The sequence below is a fragment of the Petromyzon marinus genome, unplaced genomic scaffold (genome assembly GCF_048934315.1).
Source record: "Petromyzon marinus isolate PM22_M1 ecotype Great Lakes invasive population unplaced genomic scaffold, UKy_Petmar_22M1.pri1.0 PM_G_Scaffold_10, whole genome shotgun sequence".
In the NCBI taxonomy this organism is placed as follows: Eukaryota; Metazoa; Chordata; class Hyperoartia; order Petromyzontiformes; family Petromyzontidae; genus Petromyzon; species Petromyzon marinus.
In genome coordinates this window covers 1,662,607-1,682,886 of record NW_027422651.1, presented here as the reverse complement: position 1 = coordinate 1,682,886, position 20,280 = coordinate 1,662,607, and the positions used below count along the sequence as shown (strand labels likewise).

At 50.9% G+C, this 20,280-nt stretch overlaps 1 protein-coding gene across 1 annotated transcript in view; it reads right to left on the bottom strand.

The window, feature by feature from the left end:
* LOC142908622 (uncharacterized) overlaps positions 1–20,280 on the bottom strand; it is a 77,723-nt gene that overhangs the window by 48,042 nt on the left and 9,401 nt on the right. Inside the window, exons 2-6 of the mRNA XM_076059390.1 lie at positions 19,881–19,944; positions 18,188–18,247; positions 7,073–7,242; positions 1,400–1,453; positions 897–1,033 (exon numbers count right to left, since the gene is read on the bottom strand). Of these exons, the coding sequence (XP_075915505.1) occupies positions 897–1,033; positions 1,400–1,453; positions 7,073–7,242; positions 18,188–18,247; positions 19,881–19,944 (485 nt within the window). The remainder of the gene's footprint in view (positions 1–896; positions 1,034–1,399; positions 1,454–7,072; positions 7,243–18,187; positions 18,248–19,880; positions 19,945–20,280) is intronic.

The following is a 20,280-nucleotide window of genomic DNA, read 5'->3' as shown; positions in this document are numbered from 1 at the left end:
CAGTCACACACACGCACGCAGACACACACACACACACGCAGACACACACACACGCACGCAGACACACACACACGCACGCAGACACACACACATGCACAAACACACACACGCACGCACGCAGACGCACACACATGCACAGACACACACATGCACACACATGCACAGACACACACATGCACGCATACGCACGCAGACACACACATGCACGCATACGCACGCAGACACACACACATGCACAGACACACGCACGCAGACACACACACGCACACACATGCACAGACACACACACGCACGCAGACACACACATGCACAGACACACGCACGCACGCAGACACACACACACACGCAGACACACACTCACACACACGCACGTAGACATACGCACACACACGCACGCACGCACACGCGACGTCAGGGTGGGCGGGTGAGTGAGTGGATGAGTGGGTGGGTGAGTTTGTGGGTGAGTGGGCGAGTGAGTGGGTGAGTGAGTGGGTGAGTGGGTGGGTGGGTGAGTGAGTGAGTGGGTGGTTGAGTGGGTGGGTGGGTGAGTGAGTGGGTGAGTGGGTGAGTGAGTGGGTGAGTGAGTAGGTGAGTGAGTGGGTGGGTGGGTGGGTGAGTGAGTGAGTGAGTGGGTGAGTGAGTGGGTGAGTGGGTGGGTGGGTGAGTGAGTGAGTGGGTGGTTGAGTGGGTGAGTGAGTGGGTGAGTGGGTGAGTGAGTGGGTGAGTGAGTCGGTGAGTGAGTGGGTGGGTGGGTGAGTGAGTGAGTGGGTGGGCGGGTGAGTGAGTGGGTGATTGAGTGAGTGAGTGGGTGAGTGAGTGAGTGGGCGGGTGAGTGAGTGGGTGAGTGAGTGAGTGGGTGAGCGAGTGAGTGGGTGGGTGAGCGTGCGGGCACCCACACGGGTTTGAGTGACATCCTGCGCTTGGCAGCGCTGCTCCGCGCCAGCTCAAACTTGGCAGAGAAGAGCTCCGTCTGAGCCGTGTGCTCGTCCTGCGCGAAGATCTGGCTGGTGCACAGCGGCTGCCTGCTCTTCGTCTATGTGGGGAGGGAGGGGAGGGAGGGAAGCAGTGAAATGATCATCATCACCACCACCATGAGACCCACTACAGCCATCATCATCGCCGCCACCACCATCACCACCACCACCATGAGACCCACTGCAGCCATCATCATTGCCGCCATCATCATCACCACCACCACCATCACCATGAGACCCACTTAGCTCACCTGCTCACCCGCTCACTCGCCTCCTCACCCGCTCACCCGCGGCTCGCTCGCCCGCTCATCTACCCACCTCCTCGCCCGCCTGCCCACTCACCCACCCGCTCACCCCTCTCACCCACCCACCCATTCACCCACCCGCTCACCTGCTAACCAGCGGCTCGCTCACCAGCCACTCACCTTGTAGACGCCTTTGGTCTTCTGCTTCTTCTTGGGGTGGAAGTCGTGGAGGAGCTGGGGGAGACATTGAAGGCATGAAGACGATCAGCAGCTCACCACCACCGTCACCATGGTGATGGTGAGCTCACCACCACCATGGTGACAGTCAGCTCACCACCACCGTCACCATGGTGACAGTCAGCTCACCACCACCATGGTGACAGTCAGCTCACCATCACCGTCAGCTCACCATCACCATGGTGACAGTCAGCTCACCATCACCGTCAGCTCACCATCAGCATGGTGACAGTCAGCTCACTACCACCGTCACCATGGTGACAGTCAGCTCACCACCACCACCGTCACCACCATCACCATGGTGACAGTCAGCTTACCATCACCGTCACCACCACCACCGTCACCATGGTGACAGACAGCTCACCATCACCGTCACCATGGTGACAGTCACCACCACCGTCACCATGGTGACAGTCAGCTCACCATCACCGTCACCACCACCACCGTCACCATGGTGACAGTCAGCTCACAAACACCGTCACCACCACCACCACCACCGCAGTGACGGTGATGACGATGATGACGATGAAGATGCCGATAATGCTGATGATGATGATTCTGCTGAAGCCGATGATGATGCTGATGATGAAGCTGATGATGATGCTGATGATGCTGATGATTCTGATGATGATGCTGATGATTCTGCTGAAGCTGATGGTGTGAGAAACTCATAATCAACATCATTATTGTCACCATCGTCAGCGGCAGCATCACCACCACCCACTCACTCACCCACCCACCAACTCACTCACTCACACACCCACTCACTCACCCACCCACCCACCTACTCACTCCCTACCCACTCACTCACCCACCCACTCACTCACCCACCCACCCACCCGCTCACCAAACCACCCACCCATCCACGCCTCACTCACTCACCCACGCAGCCACCCACTCACCCACCCACCCACTCACCCATGAGTGGGTGAGTAGGTGGGTGGGTGAGTGGTTTGGTGGGTGAGTGAGTGGGTGGGTGGGTGAGTGGGTGGGTGAGTAGTTGGGTGGGTGAGTGGGTTGGTGAGTGAGTGGGTGGGTGGGTGAGTGGGTGGGTGAGTAGTTGGGTGGGTGAGTGGGTTGGTGAGTGAGTGGGTGGGTGGGTGAGTGGGTGGGTGAGTGGGTGGGTGAGTAGGTGGGTGGGTTGGTGGGTGAGTGGGTTGGTGGGTGAGTGGGTGGGTGAGTTGGTGGGTGAGTGGGTGGGTGGATGAGTGGGTGAGTAGGTGGGTGGGTGAGTGGGTAAGTGGGTGGGTGAGTGGCTGGATGAGTGGCTGGCTGGGTGAGTGGCTGGGTGAGTGGCTGGGTGAGTGGCTGGCTGGGTGAGTGGGTAGGTGAGTGGCTGGGTGAGTGGCAGGGTGAGTGGCTGGGTGAGCGGCTGGGTGAGTGGCTGGGTGAGTGGCTGGTTGAGTGAGTGGCTGGCTGAGTGAGCGGCTGTCACCCTGCAGCTGCAGCTGGTGCCGGGCACCACCACCACCGCTGCCCCCGGCGGTGGAGCAGATGAAATAATGGGCACGTTATTTTAATCCCCCCATCCCTCCACTCCTCTGTGCACACCGGCAGTACAAGGGGATTAAGTTAGAAATGTGTGGTTTAAGATGTGGAGCAGAGATCTCAACAAAATCATAATGGTGCATGAATGAACAAATTTAAAAAAATCGATTTTAATAAAGTATGTAATGATTGCCAGTCAGTAAGACATTCTGATTAAAATTATTAAAATTGTGTTTATTTTTACTTAACAAAGAATGCATTTATAATCACACTTACACTTCAGTCAATGAATTAGATGGACACAAGAGGGTATGTGTGTATGTTGAACGTATTTCGCATTGTACGTAACCAACCGTGCACATTGGAGGTGTGAGGTAGCAGTAGCGTTAAATGGTTTTTAACGCCAAACGGATGGATGGTTAGAAAAATGGGTTGCCATGAATAACAAAAAAAATTTTGAGCCAAATTTGTGAATGCAACACTTCCAAAAAAATGTATTTTTTTAAAAAAGATTAACACTTTCATTCTGTACTCTTTGGTTCTATTCGGTAAAGTCACGTAGGTAAAAAATTAAAACAACAAAAATCACGACGTTTCGGCCACAACACAAGCGGCCTTCATCAGCTGAAGGGACCAGACTGTCACCTGATGAAGGCCGCTTGTGTTGTGGCCTGAAACGTCGTGATTTGTGTTTAAATTTTTTTACCTACGTGACTTTACCGAATAGAACCAAAGAGCGTGGATCCTTGCAGTCACGAAAGCTTCAAATCGAGAACTTTCATTCTGCCCTTTTTTGTAACGTTACGAGCACCATCCCCTCCGATGCAACATTATTGTTGTTCACGCTTCTTGACGCGGCGACGACAGCGGCCCACTTCGTGGGGCTGTCATTTGCGGTGGCCGGGTCGCTTCTAAAACAGCGCTGCACAGCAACTCACCGGGGCCTTGCCTGGTCAAATAAAAGGCAGTTTTAGTTTGCTTTAGTAGAACGCGGTGAACCCCGCGGTGAACCCCGCGGTGAACCCCGCGGTGGCCTCGTGTGCACGGTGGGCAGCTGCGGAGGAGGAGGAGTTCACGTCGTCCCTCTTGCACTTCACTCACTCGCTGGTGACGGCCGAGCTGCTGTCCACCCATGCTGCAGGTGAGGCTCACTCACTTACCCACTCACCCACCCGCTCACCCACTCAACTACTCACTCGCCCACCCGCTCACCCACCCGCTCACCCACTCACTCACACACCCGCACACCCACTCAACTACTCACTCGCCCACCCGCTCACCCACTAACTCACCCACCCACTCACCCACCACTCACCCACCTGCTCACCCACCCACTCATCCACTTACAGTGAGGGAAAAAAGTATTTGATCCCCTGCTGATTTTGTACGTTTGCCCACTGACAAAAAAATGATCAGTCTATAATTGCAATGGTAGGTTAATTTGAACAGTGAGAGACAGAATAACACCAAAAAATCCATAAAAACGCATGTCAAAAATGTTATAAATTGATTTGCATTTTAATGAAGGAAATAAGTATTTGACCCCTCTCAATTAGAAAGATTTCTGGCTCCCAGGTGTCTTTTATACAGGTAACGAGCTGAGATTAGGAGCACACTCTTAAAAGAAGTGCTCCTAATCTCAGCTTGTTACCTGTATAAAAGACACCTGTCCACAGAAGCAATCAATCAATCAGATTCCAAACTCTCCACCATGGCCAAGACCAAAGAGCTCTCCAAGGATGTCAGGGACAAGATTGTAGACCTACACAAGGCTGGAATGGGCTACAAGACCATTGCCAAGCAGCTTGGTGAGAAGGTGACAACAGTTGGTGAGATTATTCGCAAATGGAAAAACACAAAAGAACTGTCAAACTCCCTCGACCTGGGGCTCCATGCAAGTTCTCACCTCGTGGAGTTTCAATGATCATAAGAACGGTGAGGAATCAGCCCAGAACTACACGGGAGGATCTTGTCAATGATCTCAAGGCAGCTGGGATCATAGTCACCAAGAAAACAATTGGTAACACATTACGCCGTGAAGGACTGAAATCCTGCAGCGCCCGCAAGGTCCCCCTGCTCAAGAAGCACATATACATGACCGTCTGAAGTTTGCCAATGAACATCTGAATGATTCAGAGGACAACTGGGTGAAAGTGTTGTGATCAGATGAGACCAAAATGGAGCTCTTTGGCATCAACTCAACTCGCCGTGTTTGGAGGAGGAGGTATGAGTGAGCCAGTGTGAGTGAGGAGGTGTGAGTGAGGGTGTGAGTGAGGAGGTGTGAGTGAGGAGGTGTGAGTGAAGGGGTGTGAGTGAGGAGGTGTGAGTGAGGGAGTGTGAGTGAGGAGGTGTGAGTGAGGGAGTGTGAGGGGATGTGAGTGAGGGAGTGTGAGTGAGGAGGTGTGAGTGAGGGAGTGTGAGGGAATGTGAGTGAGGGAGTGTGAGTGAGGAGGTGTGAGTGAGGGAGTGTGAGGGGATGTGAGTGAGGGAGTGTGAGTGAGGGGGTGTGAGTGAGGAGGTGTGAGTGAGGAGGTGTGAGTGAGGGGGTGTGAGTGAGGGAGTGTGAGTGAGGAGGTGTGAGTGAGGGGGTGTGAGTGAGGAGGTGTGAGTGAGGGGGTGTGAGTGAGGGGGTGTGAGTGAGGGGATGTGAGTGAGGGGGTGTGAGTGAGGGGGTGTGAGTGAGGAGGTGTGAGTGAGGAGGTGTGAATGAGGAGGTGTGAGTGAGGAGGTGTGAGTGAGTGAGTGAGGAGGTGTGAGTGAGGAGGTGTGAGTGAGGGGGTGTGAGTGAGGGGGTGTGAGTGTGAGTGAGTGAGGAGGTGTGAGTGTGTGAGGAGGTGTGAGTGTGTGAGTGAGGGGGTGTGAGTGAGGAGGTGTGAGTGAGGAGGTGTGAGTGAGTGAGTGAGGAGGTGTGAGTGAGTGAGGAGGTGTGAGTGAGTGAGTGAGGAGGTGTGAGTGAGGGGGTGTGAGTGAGGAGGTGTGAGTGTGTGAGTGAGGGGGTGTGAGTGTGTGAGTGAGTGAGTGAGGGGGTGTGAGTGAGGAGGTGTGAGTGAGGAGGTGTGAGTGTGAGTGAGTGTGAGTGAGGAGATGTGAGTGTGAGTGAGTGAGGGGGTGTGAGTGAGGGGGTGTGAGTGTGTGTGAGTGAGGAGGTGTGAGTGAGTGTGAGTGAGTGAGTGAGGAGGTGTGAGTGAGTGAGTATGAGTGAGTGAGGAGGTGTGAGTGAGTGAGTGAGGGGGTGTGTCCGTGCGAGTTGCGATCGAGGGCCCCTCACCCAGGCCGTGCAGGAAGCTCCGTGAGTCTGCGTGCCTTCTCCGCCGCGTCCACGCAGCGCCGCCAGCCACGCCAGCCACTCGGCCGACGCGGCCTTCGGCGCTCGCGAGTCCACGGGGCGGCGGCGTAGGCGGCGGTCGCGTTTGGGGCGCGTGCGGGTCGGCGTAGCGGCGAGCGGCGGCGCGGCGGTTCACGCACCGCGTCGACGAGGCCCCCCCCCATGACCCGGGATCGATTCTCGCTCACGGCCAACCTCGGTGATGACAGACGCGAACCGGTCCCGGGCCTCCCCTCGGCCGACTCTTAGAACGAGCGCCCCGGTGCGGTGCGTGGTAAACGTTTGCCTCGCGCGCCGTGCCGGTCTTCACGGCGCTCGCCCCAAAGGCCCGTCAACGCCACGGGTGGGGTATTTGTCTTTGCGCACGTCACCGTACGTACACACGCGGATGTATTTGTAGCCGGGCGGTTGGAGGCGGTCGCCCTCCAACAACAACGGAGGGCGGAGGAGCGACGCTCACAACGACGAGCGGGAACGACGAGCGGAGCGAGAGGGGCGGCTAAAATGCAGCGAGTTTGGGTACGGTAGGCGGCACGCAGCTGGTGGTGCGTCTACCAATCGCCTCAGTCAGTCAACCCACGGTACCACCTGGGTCTGTTCCGTGAGCTCCCGTCAGCGAGCCTTCGACACTTCACGCGTCCTCAACGTGCACCCGGCCTGGCGCAGGACGCGGTGGTGACATCGCCGCCGCTTGGTGGCGAACGGCGGCTGCTGTTGTTGTAGTGTTCGTGGCTGCGCAGGTGACCGAGTGTGTGTTTACAGTTGTGCGAATGTAGTCGTGGTTTCCCCCGGCGCATCGTCACCTCTGGCGGGTGCAGCACGTCCATCAGCTGCTTGGTATTCCGCTGAGCCATGAGCACGCGCTCACCCGCCGACGGACACCCTCCGCACGGCAGGCAGTCGCTCACCAGCAGGGCCTGCGTCCGCTCCTCACTCCCACACTCACCCCGGCCCGCTTCCTCTTGGAGCATTCCTGCACACAGCGGAGACGGTGAGCCAAGTCTAATGATATCGGTCTAAAATGTACGTGGCGGCGACGCTGCTGCATTGGCAGTGGTGTCACGAATAAACTTCAACATATTCGTCAAGAGGACTGTCACCTTAAAAAGAAAGGGTATATTTACTGGTGACGTTTCAGGCAATGGCCCTTCTTCACAGCACATAGAGAAAGCAGAGAAGTGGGGTTCCAATAGACGGTAAATTACTATACAGTATTTATTTAACAAGGTAAATCCCACCGAGCTGTCTTTTTCAGAAGCGACCTGGCCACAAATTATAGCTCAACAAAGTGGCTCATTCACGTGGAAATGTATAGCAGCCAAATACTCTAAACGCACGTTGATTATATAAATGTGGAGGGAAAGCCGGAGCCGGAGAAAAATCTACGTGACCACGGGGAGAGAGAGAGACACCGCAAACTCCAAATACACAGCAGGCATTGTCAGGGTCGGGATCGAACCCACGACTTCCTGTACACCTGGCGAGGTAGTTAACATATCACCACACAGAGACACCGCAAACTCCAAATACACAGCAGGCGTCGTCAGGGTCGGGATCGAACCCACGACTTTCTGTATACCTGGCGAGGTAGTTAACATCTCACCTCCGCAGTGCCCCTTCCAACATCACTCACTACCAATATTCGCAGCATTTCTCCCATCACCATTCACATCATCACGGCACTGCTCACAACATCAAGTCTTACACAATCACTCCCGTCACCTACTCCACTATCACTCGAACCATGACTCCCACCATCCCTCGCAACACTTACACCACCACATCATCATTTCCATATCATCGTCATGTACACCATTACACCACAACTATCACATTATCACTCACATCATTCCCCCCATTATCACACTATCTCTCACACCCCTTACGCTGCATCACCCCCCCCACCCTCCACACACACGAACAACACTCAAACTATCACACCCACACATCACAATCACCTCCACACCATCACCCACCCCTCCACACACACGAACAACACTCAAACTATCACACACACATCACAATCACCTCCACACCATCACCCCCCACCCTCCACACACACGAACAACACTCAAACTATCACACCCACACATCACAATCACCTCCACACCATCACCCCTTCACACACACGAACAACACTCAAACTATCACACCCACACATCACAATCACCTCCACACCACCACCCACCCCCCTCCACACACACGAACAACACTCAAACTATCACACCCACACATCACAATCACCTCCACACCATCACCCCCCACCCTCCACACACATGAACAACACTCAAACTATCACACCCACACATCACAATCACCTCCACACCATCACCCACCCCCCTCCACACACACGAACAACACTCAAACTATCACACCCACACATCACAATCACCTCCACACCATCATCACCTCCACTTCACCGTCACTCACCAACACCAACATCTACACCCGCAGCGCCGTCTTACGCCATCACCACCACGCGTTGTGATCATCTTCCACATCACTCATCATTTTACACGACATCACCAACATCGCCCTCTTCCTCCTCCTCACCGCCTTTGTGCTGTTGGTCACACGTCCTCACGTATCCCCCTCACGTATCCCCCTCACGTATCCCCTCACATATCCTCCTCACGTATCCCCTCACGTATCCCCCTCACGTACCCCCCTCACGTATCCCCTCACGTATCCCCTCACGTACCCCCCTCACGTATCCCCTCACGTATCCCCTCACGTATCCTCTCACGTATCCCCTCACGTATCCCCCTCACGTATCCCTCTCACATATCCCCTCACGTATCCCTCACGTATCCCCCTCACGTATCCCTCACGTATCCCCTCACGTATCCCCTCACGTATCCCCTCACGTATCCCTCTCACGTATTCCCTCACGTATCCCTCTCACGTATCCCTCTCACGTATCCCTCACGTATCCCCTCACGTATCCCTCTCACGTATCCCTCACGTATCCCCTCACGTATCCCTCTCATGTATCCCCTCACGTATCCCCCTCACGTATCCCCTCACGTATCCCCCTCACGTATCCCCCTCACGTATCCCTTCACGTATCGCCCTCACGTACCCCTCATGTATCCCTCACGTATCCCCTCACGTATCCCCTCACGTATCCCTTCACGTATCCCTCACGTATCCCCTCACGTATCCCCTCACGTATCCCCTCACGTATCCCCCTCATGTACCCCTCACGTATCCCCTCACATATCCCTCACGTATCCCCTCACGTATCCCTCTCACGTATCCCTTCACGTATCCCTCACGTATCCCCTCACGTATCCCTTCACGTATCCCCCTCACGTATCCCCTCACGTATCCCCTCACGTATCCCCCTCACGTATCCCCTCACGTATCCCCCTCACGTATCCCTCTCACGTATCCCTCACGCATCCCCCTCATGTATCCCCTCACGTATCTCTCACGTATCCCCTCACATATCCCCCTCACGTATCCCCCTCACGTATCCCCTCACGTATCCCCTCACGTATCCCCTCACGTATCCCCTCACATATCCCCCTCACGTATCCCCTCACGTATCCCTCTCACGTATCCCCTCACGTATCCCTCTCACGTATCCCCTCACGTATCCCCCTCACGTATCCCCCCCACGTATCCCCTCACGTATCCCTCTCACGTATCCCTCACGTATCCCCTCACGTATCCCCTTCACGTATCCCCTCACGTATCCCCTCACGTATCCCCCTCACGTATCCCCCCACGTATCCCCTTCACGTATCCCCCCACGTATCCCCCTCACGTATCCCCTCACGTATCCCTCACGTATCCCCCTCACGTATCCCCCTCACGTATCCCTCACATATCCCTCTCACGTATCCCCTCACGTATCCCCCTCACGTATCCCCCCACGTATCCCCCTCACGTATCCCCTCACGTATCCCCCTCACGTATCCCCCCACGTATCCCCCTCACGTATCCCCTCACGTATCCCCCTCACGTATCCCCTCACGTATCCCCCTCATGTATCCCTCACGTACCCCTCACGTATCCCCTCCCTTCAGCCAAGTCACGCTGACCCTTACCCCGTCTCTCTGCTCGAGGTCGTCACCAATATTGAGCAATCCCCACCCCACCCCACCAGTGAACAACAAAAACAAAACAAAATTTTAAAAAAACTCGACTTAAGCTAAAATACGATAATCATGAGGTAAATTATGAGGTAAAGTGTTCATTAATTGTGTTAATTAATTACGCTGTACTATGTAGAGAACAATCGTGTCGAGGAGGAGTTTTTGCGCGGGTCGCTTTTGTTACCTCGCCTGCAAAATACAAACAGTAATCGATTCTTCGATTACTGACATACAAAATTGGGAATCGTAAATTTTAATCTGATGCTATGGCTCGTCTCTGGAATCGTTTCACAGGACCTTTGCTGAGTCGATTACTTTGACTGCTACTGTGAAAACGGCCCTCAAGGCAAAAAAATCCTCCCCCAATAATGGCGGCAAATTACTCACCCAAGATGGCTGAAACTACTCACCCAACATGGCTGCAAACGCTCGTTCAAAACAGCGGAACCTACTTACCCAACATGGCGGCAACAGAGGCCGTAAGACGTCAAGAGTCACGTGCTTGCACGGCGGTGGAAATTCCACATTCCTCTGGACGGGGATGAGCGTGGAGCATAGAGGGTGGAGCAGTGGTCGGTGGAACCCGCACCCCTCCCACGTCCACACAGGGAGAGAGAACTTAGAATTTGGTGATTGTGCTTTGGCAGTGACTTTTTATATACAACGAGGACTCCTCGACTTACGAACGAGTTTCGTTCCAGAGGTCTCTGTTCGTAACTTTACTCCAAACGTGTTGTACGGCGTGTACACTAAACACGGGGAATGCGCTTTAAAAGTTGTATAATCTCCTGCAGATGTAGATGCCACTGGTTCTTTAAGTTCTGCAGATGTAGATGCCACTGGTTCTTTAAGTTCTGCAGATGTAGATGCCACTGGTTCTTTAAGTTCTGTAGATGTAGATGCCACTGGTTCTTCAAGTTCTGTAGATGTAGATGCCACTGGTTCTTTAAATTCTGCAGATGTAGATGCCACTGGTTCTTCAAGTTCTGTAGATGTAGATGCCACTGGTTCTTTAAATTCTGCAGATGTAGATGCCACTGGTTCTTCATGTTCTGCAGATGTAGATGCCACTGGTTCTTCAAGTTCTGTAGACGTAGATGCCACTGGTTCTTTAAATTCTGCAGATGTAGATGCCACTGGTTCTTCATGTTCTGCAGATGTAGATGCCACTGGTTCTTCAAGTTCTGTAGATGTAGATGCCACTGGTTCTTTAAATTCTGCAGATGTAGATGCCACTGGTTCTTCACGTTCTGCAGATGTAGATGCTACTGGTTCTTCACGTTCTGTAGATGTAGATGCCACTGGTTCTTCACGTTCTGTAGATGTAGATGCCACTGGTTCTTCACGTTCTGTAGATGTAGATGCCACTGGTTTTTCAAGTTCTGCAGATATAGATGTCACTGGTTCTTCACGTTCTGCAGGTGTAGATGCCACTGGTTCTTCATGTTCTACAGATGTAGATGCCACTGGTTCTTCACGTTCTGCAGCTGTAGATGCCACTGGTTCTTCACGTTCTGTAGATGTAGATGCCACTGGTTCTTCACGTTCTGCAGATGTAGATGCTACTGGTTCTTCACGTTCTGCAGATGTAGATGCCACTAGTTACTTAAGTTTTGTAGATGTAGATGCCACTGGTTCTTCACGTTCTGCAGATGTAGATGCCACTGGTTCTTCACGTTCTACAGATGTAGATGCTACTGGTTCTTCACGTTCTGCAGATGTAGATGCCACTAGTTATTTAAGTTCTGCAGATGTAGATGCTACTGGTTCTTCACGTTCTGTAGATGTAGATGCCACTGGTTCTTCACGTTCTGTAGATGTAGATGCCACTGGTTCTTCACGTTCTGTAGATGTAGATGCCACTGGTTCTTCAAGTTCTGCAGATATAGATGTCACTGGTTCTTCACGTTCTGCAGGTGTAGATGCCACTGGTTCTTCATGTTCTACAGATGTAGATGCCACTGGTTCTTCACGTTCTGCAGCTGTAGGTGCCACTGGTTCTTCACGTTCTGTAGATGTAGATGCCACTGGTTCTTCACGTTCTGCAGATGTAGATGCCACTGGTTATTTAAGTTTTGCAGATGTAGATGCCACTGGTTCTTCACATTCTGTAGATGTAGATGCCACTAGTTATTTAAGTTCTGCAGATGTAGATGCCACTGGTTCTTCACGTTCTGCAGATGTAGATGCCACTGGTTCTTCACGTTCTGTAGATGTAGATGCCACTGGTTCTTCATGTAGCATCTACATGACATACGGACAGGTTTTTCGCATCTCTGAAAGTCGAACGTTCGTAAGCAGAGGAGTCCCTGTATAAGGCGACGTTTCGGACAATGGCCTTCCTACACTGCACATAGGCCAGAGAGCGATGTATAAGGGTTGGAGACTGCTCATATAATTATATTTTATTTCAGTTCATTTTTGTGAAGGCAAATCGCTGTTGACTTCCAAAACAAAGTGGTACCCAATTTATCGACCCTCCCCCCACCTCCGCTGGAGGCAGAGGATGATGGGTTGAGCCAACCCCCCCAAGTCGGATTAAAAATTCGAAATCCTTCAACTCACTGGCAGCTGTGAACATTCTCGCTTGAGAGAGAACACCTGCGGTGTTGTGCATGGGGTCAATAATATCATCAGCCATGTATTTAGGATTCTTTCGCACCAATCCACTGCTGGATGAAGGCCTCCCTGAGCCACTGCCGGCATCTCAACCCAGCAGCGTCTACCCACGAAGCTATCCCATCGCTCCAGATCTAAATCAGAACACAGCTACCACGACTCCTTCATGGACTGCAAAACCTCGGCTTAACAAGCAGGCTGACGCGACCAATATAATCCATAGTACAGGGTTATTTTTTATGGGTGAGTGGGGGGGGGGGTGGTAGATCGCGTAAATAGAGATGTGAAGTTAATACGGTTTATGTAAAGTTTGTTTACGTGACAAACCTTAGTAATTGGCTGTGTCGGGTGGTCAGTGGGTTTAACGACACATGTATATTTACACGATCTAACCCCCCAAAAACCACTCTGTATTATGCCTTCCTGTAGCGTCGTACACTTATATTGTATTTTATACTTGATCATACTTTATATTTAGCCTTTCGTTTAAAGTAATTATATCATCATCATCACCACGATTCATGGACACGTGGCCCCGTTAGGTGTCCACTGCACATTCCATCATTTGTCATTTCCACTTTTCTCTCTCTCTGCTTTGTATTACGCTCAAGTAGTGCACCACATCACACTGACACCCAATCTCTTCCGCTGTCGTCAACCCATTCTCTGTTAGGTCCTTCCTCTGCTTAAAGCAATGGTCACAAATCCAAAGTTCGAGATATCGAACGTACGCATATCGAGGTGTTCACTTCAAAGCCACACTCACGTGTCTCAAGACTTTTCCTGCCAAAGTTGTCCGTGGTAGGGAGAGCGATTTTGCTGTTGCTGCCGCTGCTGCTGCGTGTAATCCCGAATGAGTAATCGTCCGGTACTTTTTTTTAGCCACTGGGATATTTATTAAATCAATTCCAGTTTGCACTTGTGTTTGTGTTTAACTGCGGGAGGAGGAATGATGGAAAATCTAGAGGAAACAGATGCAGAACTGGGGGAGATAATCTACAAACGCCACAATCACTCTGCAGAACAGGAGGTCATACAAACTCCACTCACACTCACTCTGCAGAACAACAGGAGGTCATACAAACTCCACTCACTATCACTCTGCAGAACAGCAGGAGATCATACAAACTCCACTCACTCACTCTCACTCTGCAGAACAGGAGGAGGTCATACAAACTCCACTCACTCTCACTCTGCAGAACAGCAGGAGATCATACAAACTCCACTCACTATCACTCTGCAGAACAGCAGCAGATCATACAAACTCAACTCACTCTCAATCTGCAGAACAGCAGGAGATCATACAAACTCCACTCACTCACTCTCACTCTGCAGAACAGGAGGAGGTCATACAAACTCCACTCACTCTCACTCTGCAGAACAGCAGCAGATCATACAAACTCCACTCACTCTCACTCTGCAGAACAGGAGGAGGTCATACAAACTCCACTCACTCTGCAGAACAGCAGGAGATCATACAAACTCCACTCACTCACTCTCACTCTGCAGAACACGAGGAGGTCATACAAACTCCACTCACTCTCACTCTGCAGAACAGCAGCATATCATACAAACTCCACTCACTCACTCTCACTCTTCAGAGCAGGAGGAGGCCATACAAACTCCACTCACTCTGCAGAACAGCAGGAGATCATACAAACTCCACTCACTCACTCTCACTTTGCAGAACAGGAGGAGGTCATACAAACTCCACTCACTCTCACTCTGCAGAACAGCAGCAGATCATACAAACTCCACTCACTCTCACTCTGCAGAACAGCAGGAGATCATACAAACTCCACTCACTCTCACTCTGCAGAACAGGAGGAGGTCATACAAACTTCACTCACTCACTCTCACTCTGCAGAACAGGAGGAGGTCATACAAACTCCACTCCCTGCAGAACAGCAGGAGATCATACAAACACCACTCACTCACTCTCACTCTGCAGAACACGAGGAGGTCATACAAACTCCACTCACTCTCACTCTGCAGAACAGCAGCAGATCATACAAACTCCACTCACTCTCACTCTGCAGAACAGGAGGAGATCATACAAACTCCACTCACTCACTCTCACTCTGCAGAACAGGAAGAGGTCATACAAACTCCACTCACTCTCACTCTGCAGAACAGCAGCAGATCATACAAACTCCACTCACTCTCACTCTGCAGAACAGCAGGTCATACAAACTCCACTCACTCTCACTCTGCAGAACAGGAGGAGGTCATACAAACTCCACTCACTCTGCAGAACAGCAGGAGATCATACAAACTCCACTCACTCACTCTCACTCTGCAGAACACGAGGAGGTCATACATACTCCACTCACTCTCACTCTGCAGAACAGCTGCAGATCATACAAACTCCACTCACTCTGCAGAACAGCAGGTCATAGAAACTCCACTCACTCTCACTCTGCAGAACAGCAGGAGATCATACAAACTCCACTCACTCTCACTCTGCAGAACAGGAGATCATACAAACTCCACTCACTCTCACTCTGCAGAACAGGAGGAGGTTATACAAACTCCACTCACTCTCACTCTGCAGAACAGGAGGAGGTCATACAAACTCCACTCACTCTGCAGAACAGCAGGAGATCATACAAACTCCACTCACTCACTCTCACTCTGCAGAACACGAGGAGGTCATACAAACTCCACTCACTCTCACTCTGCAGAACAGCAGCATATCATACAAACTCCACTCACTCACTCTCACTCTTCAGAGCAGGAGGAAGCCATACAAACTCCACTCACTCTGCAGAACAGCAGGAGATCATACAAACTCCACTCACTCACTCTCACTCTGCAGAACAGGAGGAGGTCATACAAACTCCACTCACTCTCACTCTGCAGAACAGCAGCAGATCATACAAACTCCACTCACTCTCACTCTGCAGAACAGCAGGAGATCATACAAACTCCACTCACTCTCACTCTGCAGAACAGGAGGAGGTCATACAAACTTCACTCACTCACTCTCACTCTGCAGAACAGGAGGAGGTCATACAAACTCCACTCCCTGCAGAACAGCAGGAGATCATACAAACACCACTCACTCACTCTCACTCTGCAGAACACGAGGAGGTCATACAAACTCCACTCACTCTCACTCTGCAGAACAGCAGCAGATCATACAAACTCCACTCACTCTCACTCTGCAGAACAGGAGGAGATCATACAAACTCCACTCACTCACTCTCACTCTGCAGAACAGGAGGAGGTCATACAAACTCCACTCACTCTCACTCTGCAGAACAGCAGCAGATCATACAAACTCCACTCACTCTCACTCTGCAGAACAGCAGCAGATCATACAAACTCCACTCACTCTCACTCTGCAGAACAGGAGGAGGTCATACAAACTCCACTCACTCTGCAGAACAGCAGGAGATCATACAAACTCCACTCACTCACTCTCACTCTGCAGAACACGAGGAGGTCATACATACTCCACTCACTCTCACTCTGCAGAACAGCAGCAGATCATACAAACTCCACTCACTCTCGCTCTGCAGAACAGCAGGTCATAGAAACTCCACTCACTCTCACTCTGCAGAACAGCAGGAGATCATACAAACTCCACTCACTCTCACTCTGCAGAACAGGAGGAGATCATACAAACTCCACTCACTCTCACTCTGCAGAACAGGAGGAGGTTATACAAACTCCACTCACTCTCACTCTGCAGAACAGGAGGAGTTCATACAAACTCCTGCTCATTCAGATATTAATTCAAAGCATTGCCACAATGGCTGAATAGAAATTAACAGAATAACTAACTAGATGTCAAAGTTGATCTGTGACATTAATAATGAATGGTTATGATCACTTACGGGGGGAACAGTGCCGTAGTAGTTAGAGTACCGCAGTTCAATTCCTTGCCACAGCTCAAATCAATAGTGAGTGACATCTGATCCGGTCCTGGGCACTTCCTTTCACAAACTTGCTCAGGCCAGCGTGGTGATACACGGCTAAAACCCCCATGACCGACAAGGCATCAGGGAGGAATCAATCCATCCATCCATCCATAAGTAGACTGAGAATGGCCAACATGTTAATTTGATTCGAGCATTCATACGATTAGTCACAAGCCAAGTCTTCATTGGCATAGCTTCAGTGGAAATGCGAGAGAGAGAGAGAGAACCTATAGTATTTGCAAGTAGAGGGAACAAATCTTGCATAGTGTCCAATCTGTAGAACGGCACACGGTATTCAGGAAGGGATTCCATTTCAAACACTAACGCTCGTGACCCAGTGGCTGATGCCCTGACATGTAACTTGAGTAGCACATCTATTTAATAATCCTTTGATCTATCCGTATGTATACGTATGGTGGTTCAGAGAATATCACCGAAACCGCTCTGCCAATTTCAATACATGGGGAGTCCTAGGCTAGGCCTACGACATGCAGATCCTGCCCGAATGATTTAAATAATTATACAAGAATTACCACAGATTTTATAATTCGACTGATTCGTCGGCTTAATGGCCACGACGGAGGTCATCCGGACCTACCATATGCGATAGTCTGGCCTGTTGGTGTGACCCCCTTTCCGAAATCATACGTCCTCTCCCCATTGCGCTGTCAGCCCCCCCCCCCCTCCCTCACAACTTGTAAAACTTGTAAAACGATGGCACCACCAGTGCCAGTTTGCACGGGCAACGACGCTGTGGCTGGCAAGCCTTGGCAAGGTGGCGCATCGCATACGCAACATCTACCCGCGTGCTGTGTTCACGTGCTGTGTGTCACGTGCTGTGTTCACGTGCTGTGTTCACGTGCTGTGTTCACGTGCTGTGTTCACGCGCTGTGTGTCACGTGCTGTGTTCACGTGCTGTGTGTTCACGTGCTGTGTTCACGTGCTGTGTTCACACGCCGCTTGTGCACTGGATCTTTACAAAAATAGTTCTGGCCGCGCTGACAATTTCGGCAGGCTCCTCGAGAAGTTGCGACTCCCTGGCGAGCGTGCGTAAAAACTGTCAGAAAATAAATAAGTGGACTTTTATTTCCACCCCCCTCCCCCCCCACCGTACTTTTTGGAAAATCTAACTTAGAATTGGCACGAGTCGTAAGCTGTTGTTTTGGTGTCAAACTTCTCGTGACAGCCGACACGGCAGCAACCAACTCGGGGGGGTGTTCGTGTGCCTGTGCCTCTGTGGCGATGGCTCAGTCAGTGAGCGGACACTTGCCTGCTCGGTTGGACTGGTCAATCATGGGCTGCACTATCCCGACGGCGAGCGTTGATGAACCTGCACAGAAACACAAACGGCAACGGCAAAAAACAACAACAGCAACAACAACAACAGCAAGGGCGATGACGACGACGTGAGTTGAGACAGAGAAAGATGAATGAAGCAAATATTTTTTATTTGAAGCTTTCGTGACTGCAGTAATTCATATTCTTAGTTCTTTCGGTAAAGTCACGTTGAAGGGAAACAATAAAATAATAAAATATCTATAAAACAATAAAATAAATTCTCACGACGTTTCGACACGCGCAGCGATTTGGCAGTTTATTTAGAAGGACTAGTCCATCTATGTTCTGAAAAGAGGAGGGGGGAGACGGAAAATTTAATGTATGCTGTCTGAAAGCCACTGTAAGCGTGAAGAATCAATTAAGACCTGAAATGGTTTATCAAATAAGGTCTTAATTGATTGTTCACGCTTACAGTGGCTTTCAGACAGCATACATTAATTTTTTCGTCTCCCCCCTCCTCTTTTCAGAACATAGATGGACTAGTCCTTCTAAATAAACTGCCAAATCGCTGCGCGTGGCGCTGACGTTTTTTTAAAAATAAATACACCGTTTTAAAATAAATAAATTAATGCAAACCGACACACCTGATGACGACCGTTTGTGTTATGGCCGAAACGTCGTGATAATTTGTATTGTTTTATATATATTTTATTATTTTATTGTTTCCCTTCAACGTGACTTTACCGAAAGAACTAAGAATATGAAGCAAATATTATGGTACGCAAAGGGTTGAGACTGGATAGTGTTTTAATGGGTCATCACGGAGCTGAGCATCGGTGTCAGTTCATTACGTTTTTGATCCAGCTGGCGATGATTGGGCAAAAACTTAGCCCCACTGTTGACCCAAGCAACTGAAGGGCGCACAGACCAAGTGCTTCGAACCGAACGTCGTGTGTTGTGGGCTACGTCGAGCCTGTTAGAAGCAGTACGGTACGCTGTTGTACTCTACTCCTATGTCCCCCGCCTCATAATACTCGCACGGATCGGCGTGGTAAAATGACCTCCACAACCCGCACGGCAAGGGGGAAGTCCTCATCCAGAAGTGGCCTGTGACAAGGGCTGTTCACGTTGTACGAAGAATGTTATAAAAATAAAACACGTTACGTTCCGAGATAACGGAAGAACGTTTTTGGTAATGGAATGTTAAATGAATACATAAACCAACAGTTTTCATGCCATTCCTCTATAGCATAACTCTGTACATCGATGCCTTCACCCCACGTTGCAACAGCATAAGTGCATAAACAGTGGGCCTTAAACATTGTCATGACCCATCATCATTTGTACGGCCCTGCAAACCACATTCTCCGCGTTACATTTGATCTTGGCACACCATATCAAAACAGCCATTCTGATGCCTAACATGATGCTTGTCATTGTGTTTATTTTATAGATTCTGGGGGGGGGGGGGGGGGGTGGGATGAAAATGCTCTTAAATAAAATTTTCACCGCCCCCCACCCTCCACAAATTTAGCTCAATCGCCTCTTCTTCTGAGTCTCCTTTCATTTTCTAACCGTTTCAAACACCGACAGTGCCGCGCTCACTTCACGTTCACGCGTGCGACGCAGCCGGTATTCGCCCGCACTTATCTCTGTGTCACACGCAGATTACCACGTAGGCCTACGGTGCCACACCAGCGGGGCGTTGTTCTCAAGCCTTTTGCCATAATAGAGAGGGACGTTACGGGTCTGAAATAGGTAGGGCGTGAAAGAACAACAGGGAAATAACGTTGGTTGTGTGTCCACCTATTCCCCGTTGTGTCCATACATTCCTGGTTGTGTGTCCACCCGTTCCCCGGTTGTGTGTCCACCCATTCCCCGTTGTGTCCATCCAGTCCTCGTTGTGTGTCTATCCATTCCCAGTTGTGTGTCTATCCATTCCCAGTTGTGTGTCTATCCGTTCCTTGTTGTGTGTCTATCCATTTCCCATTGTGTGTCTATCCATTCCCGGTTGTGTGTCTATCCATTCCCAGTTGTGTGTCTATCCATTCCCAGTTGTGTGTCTATCCATTTCCCGTTGTGTGT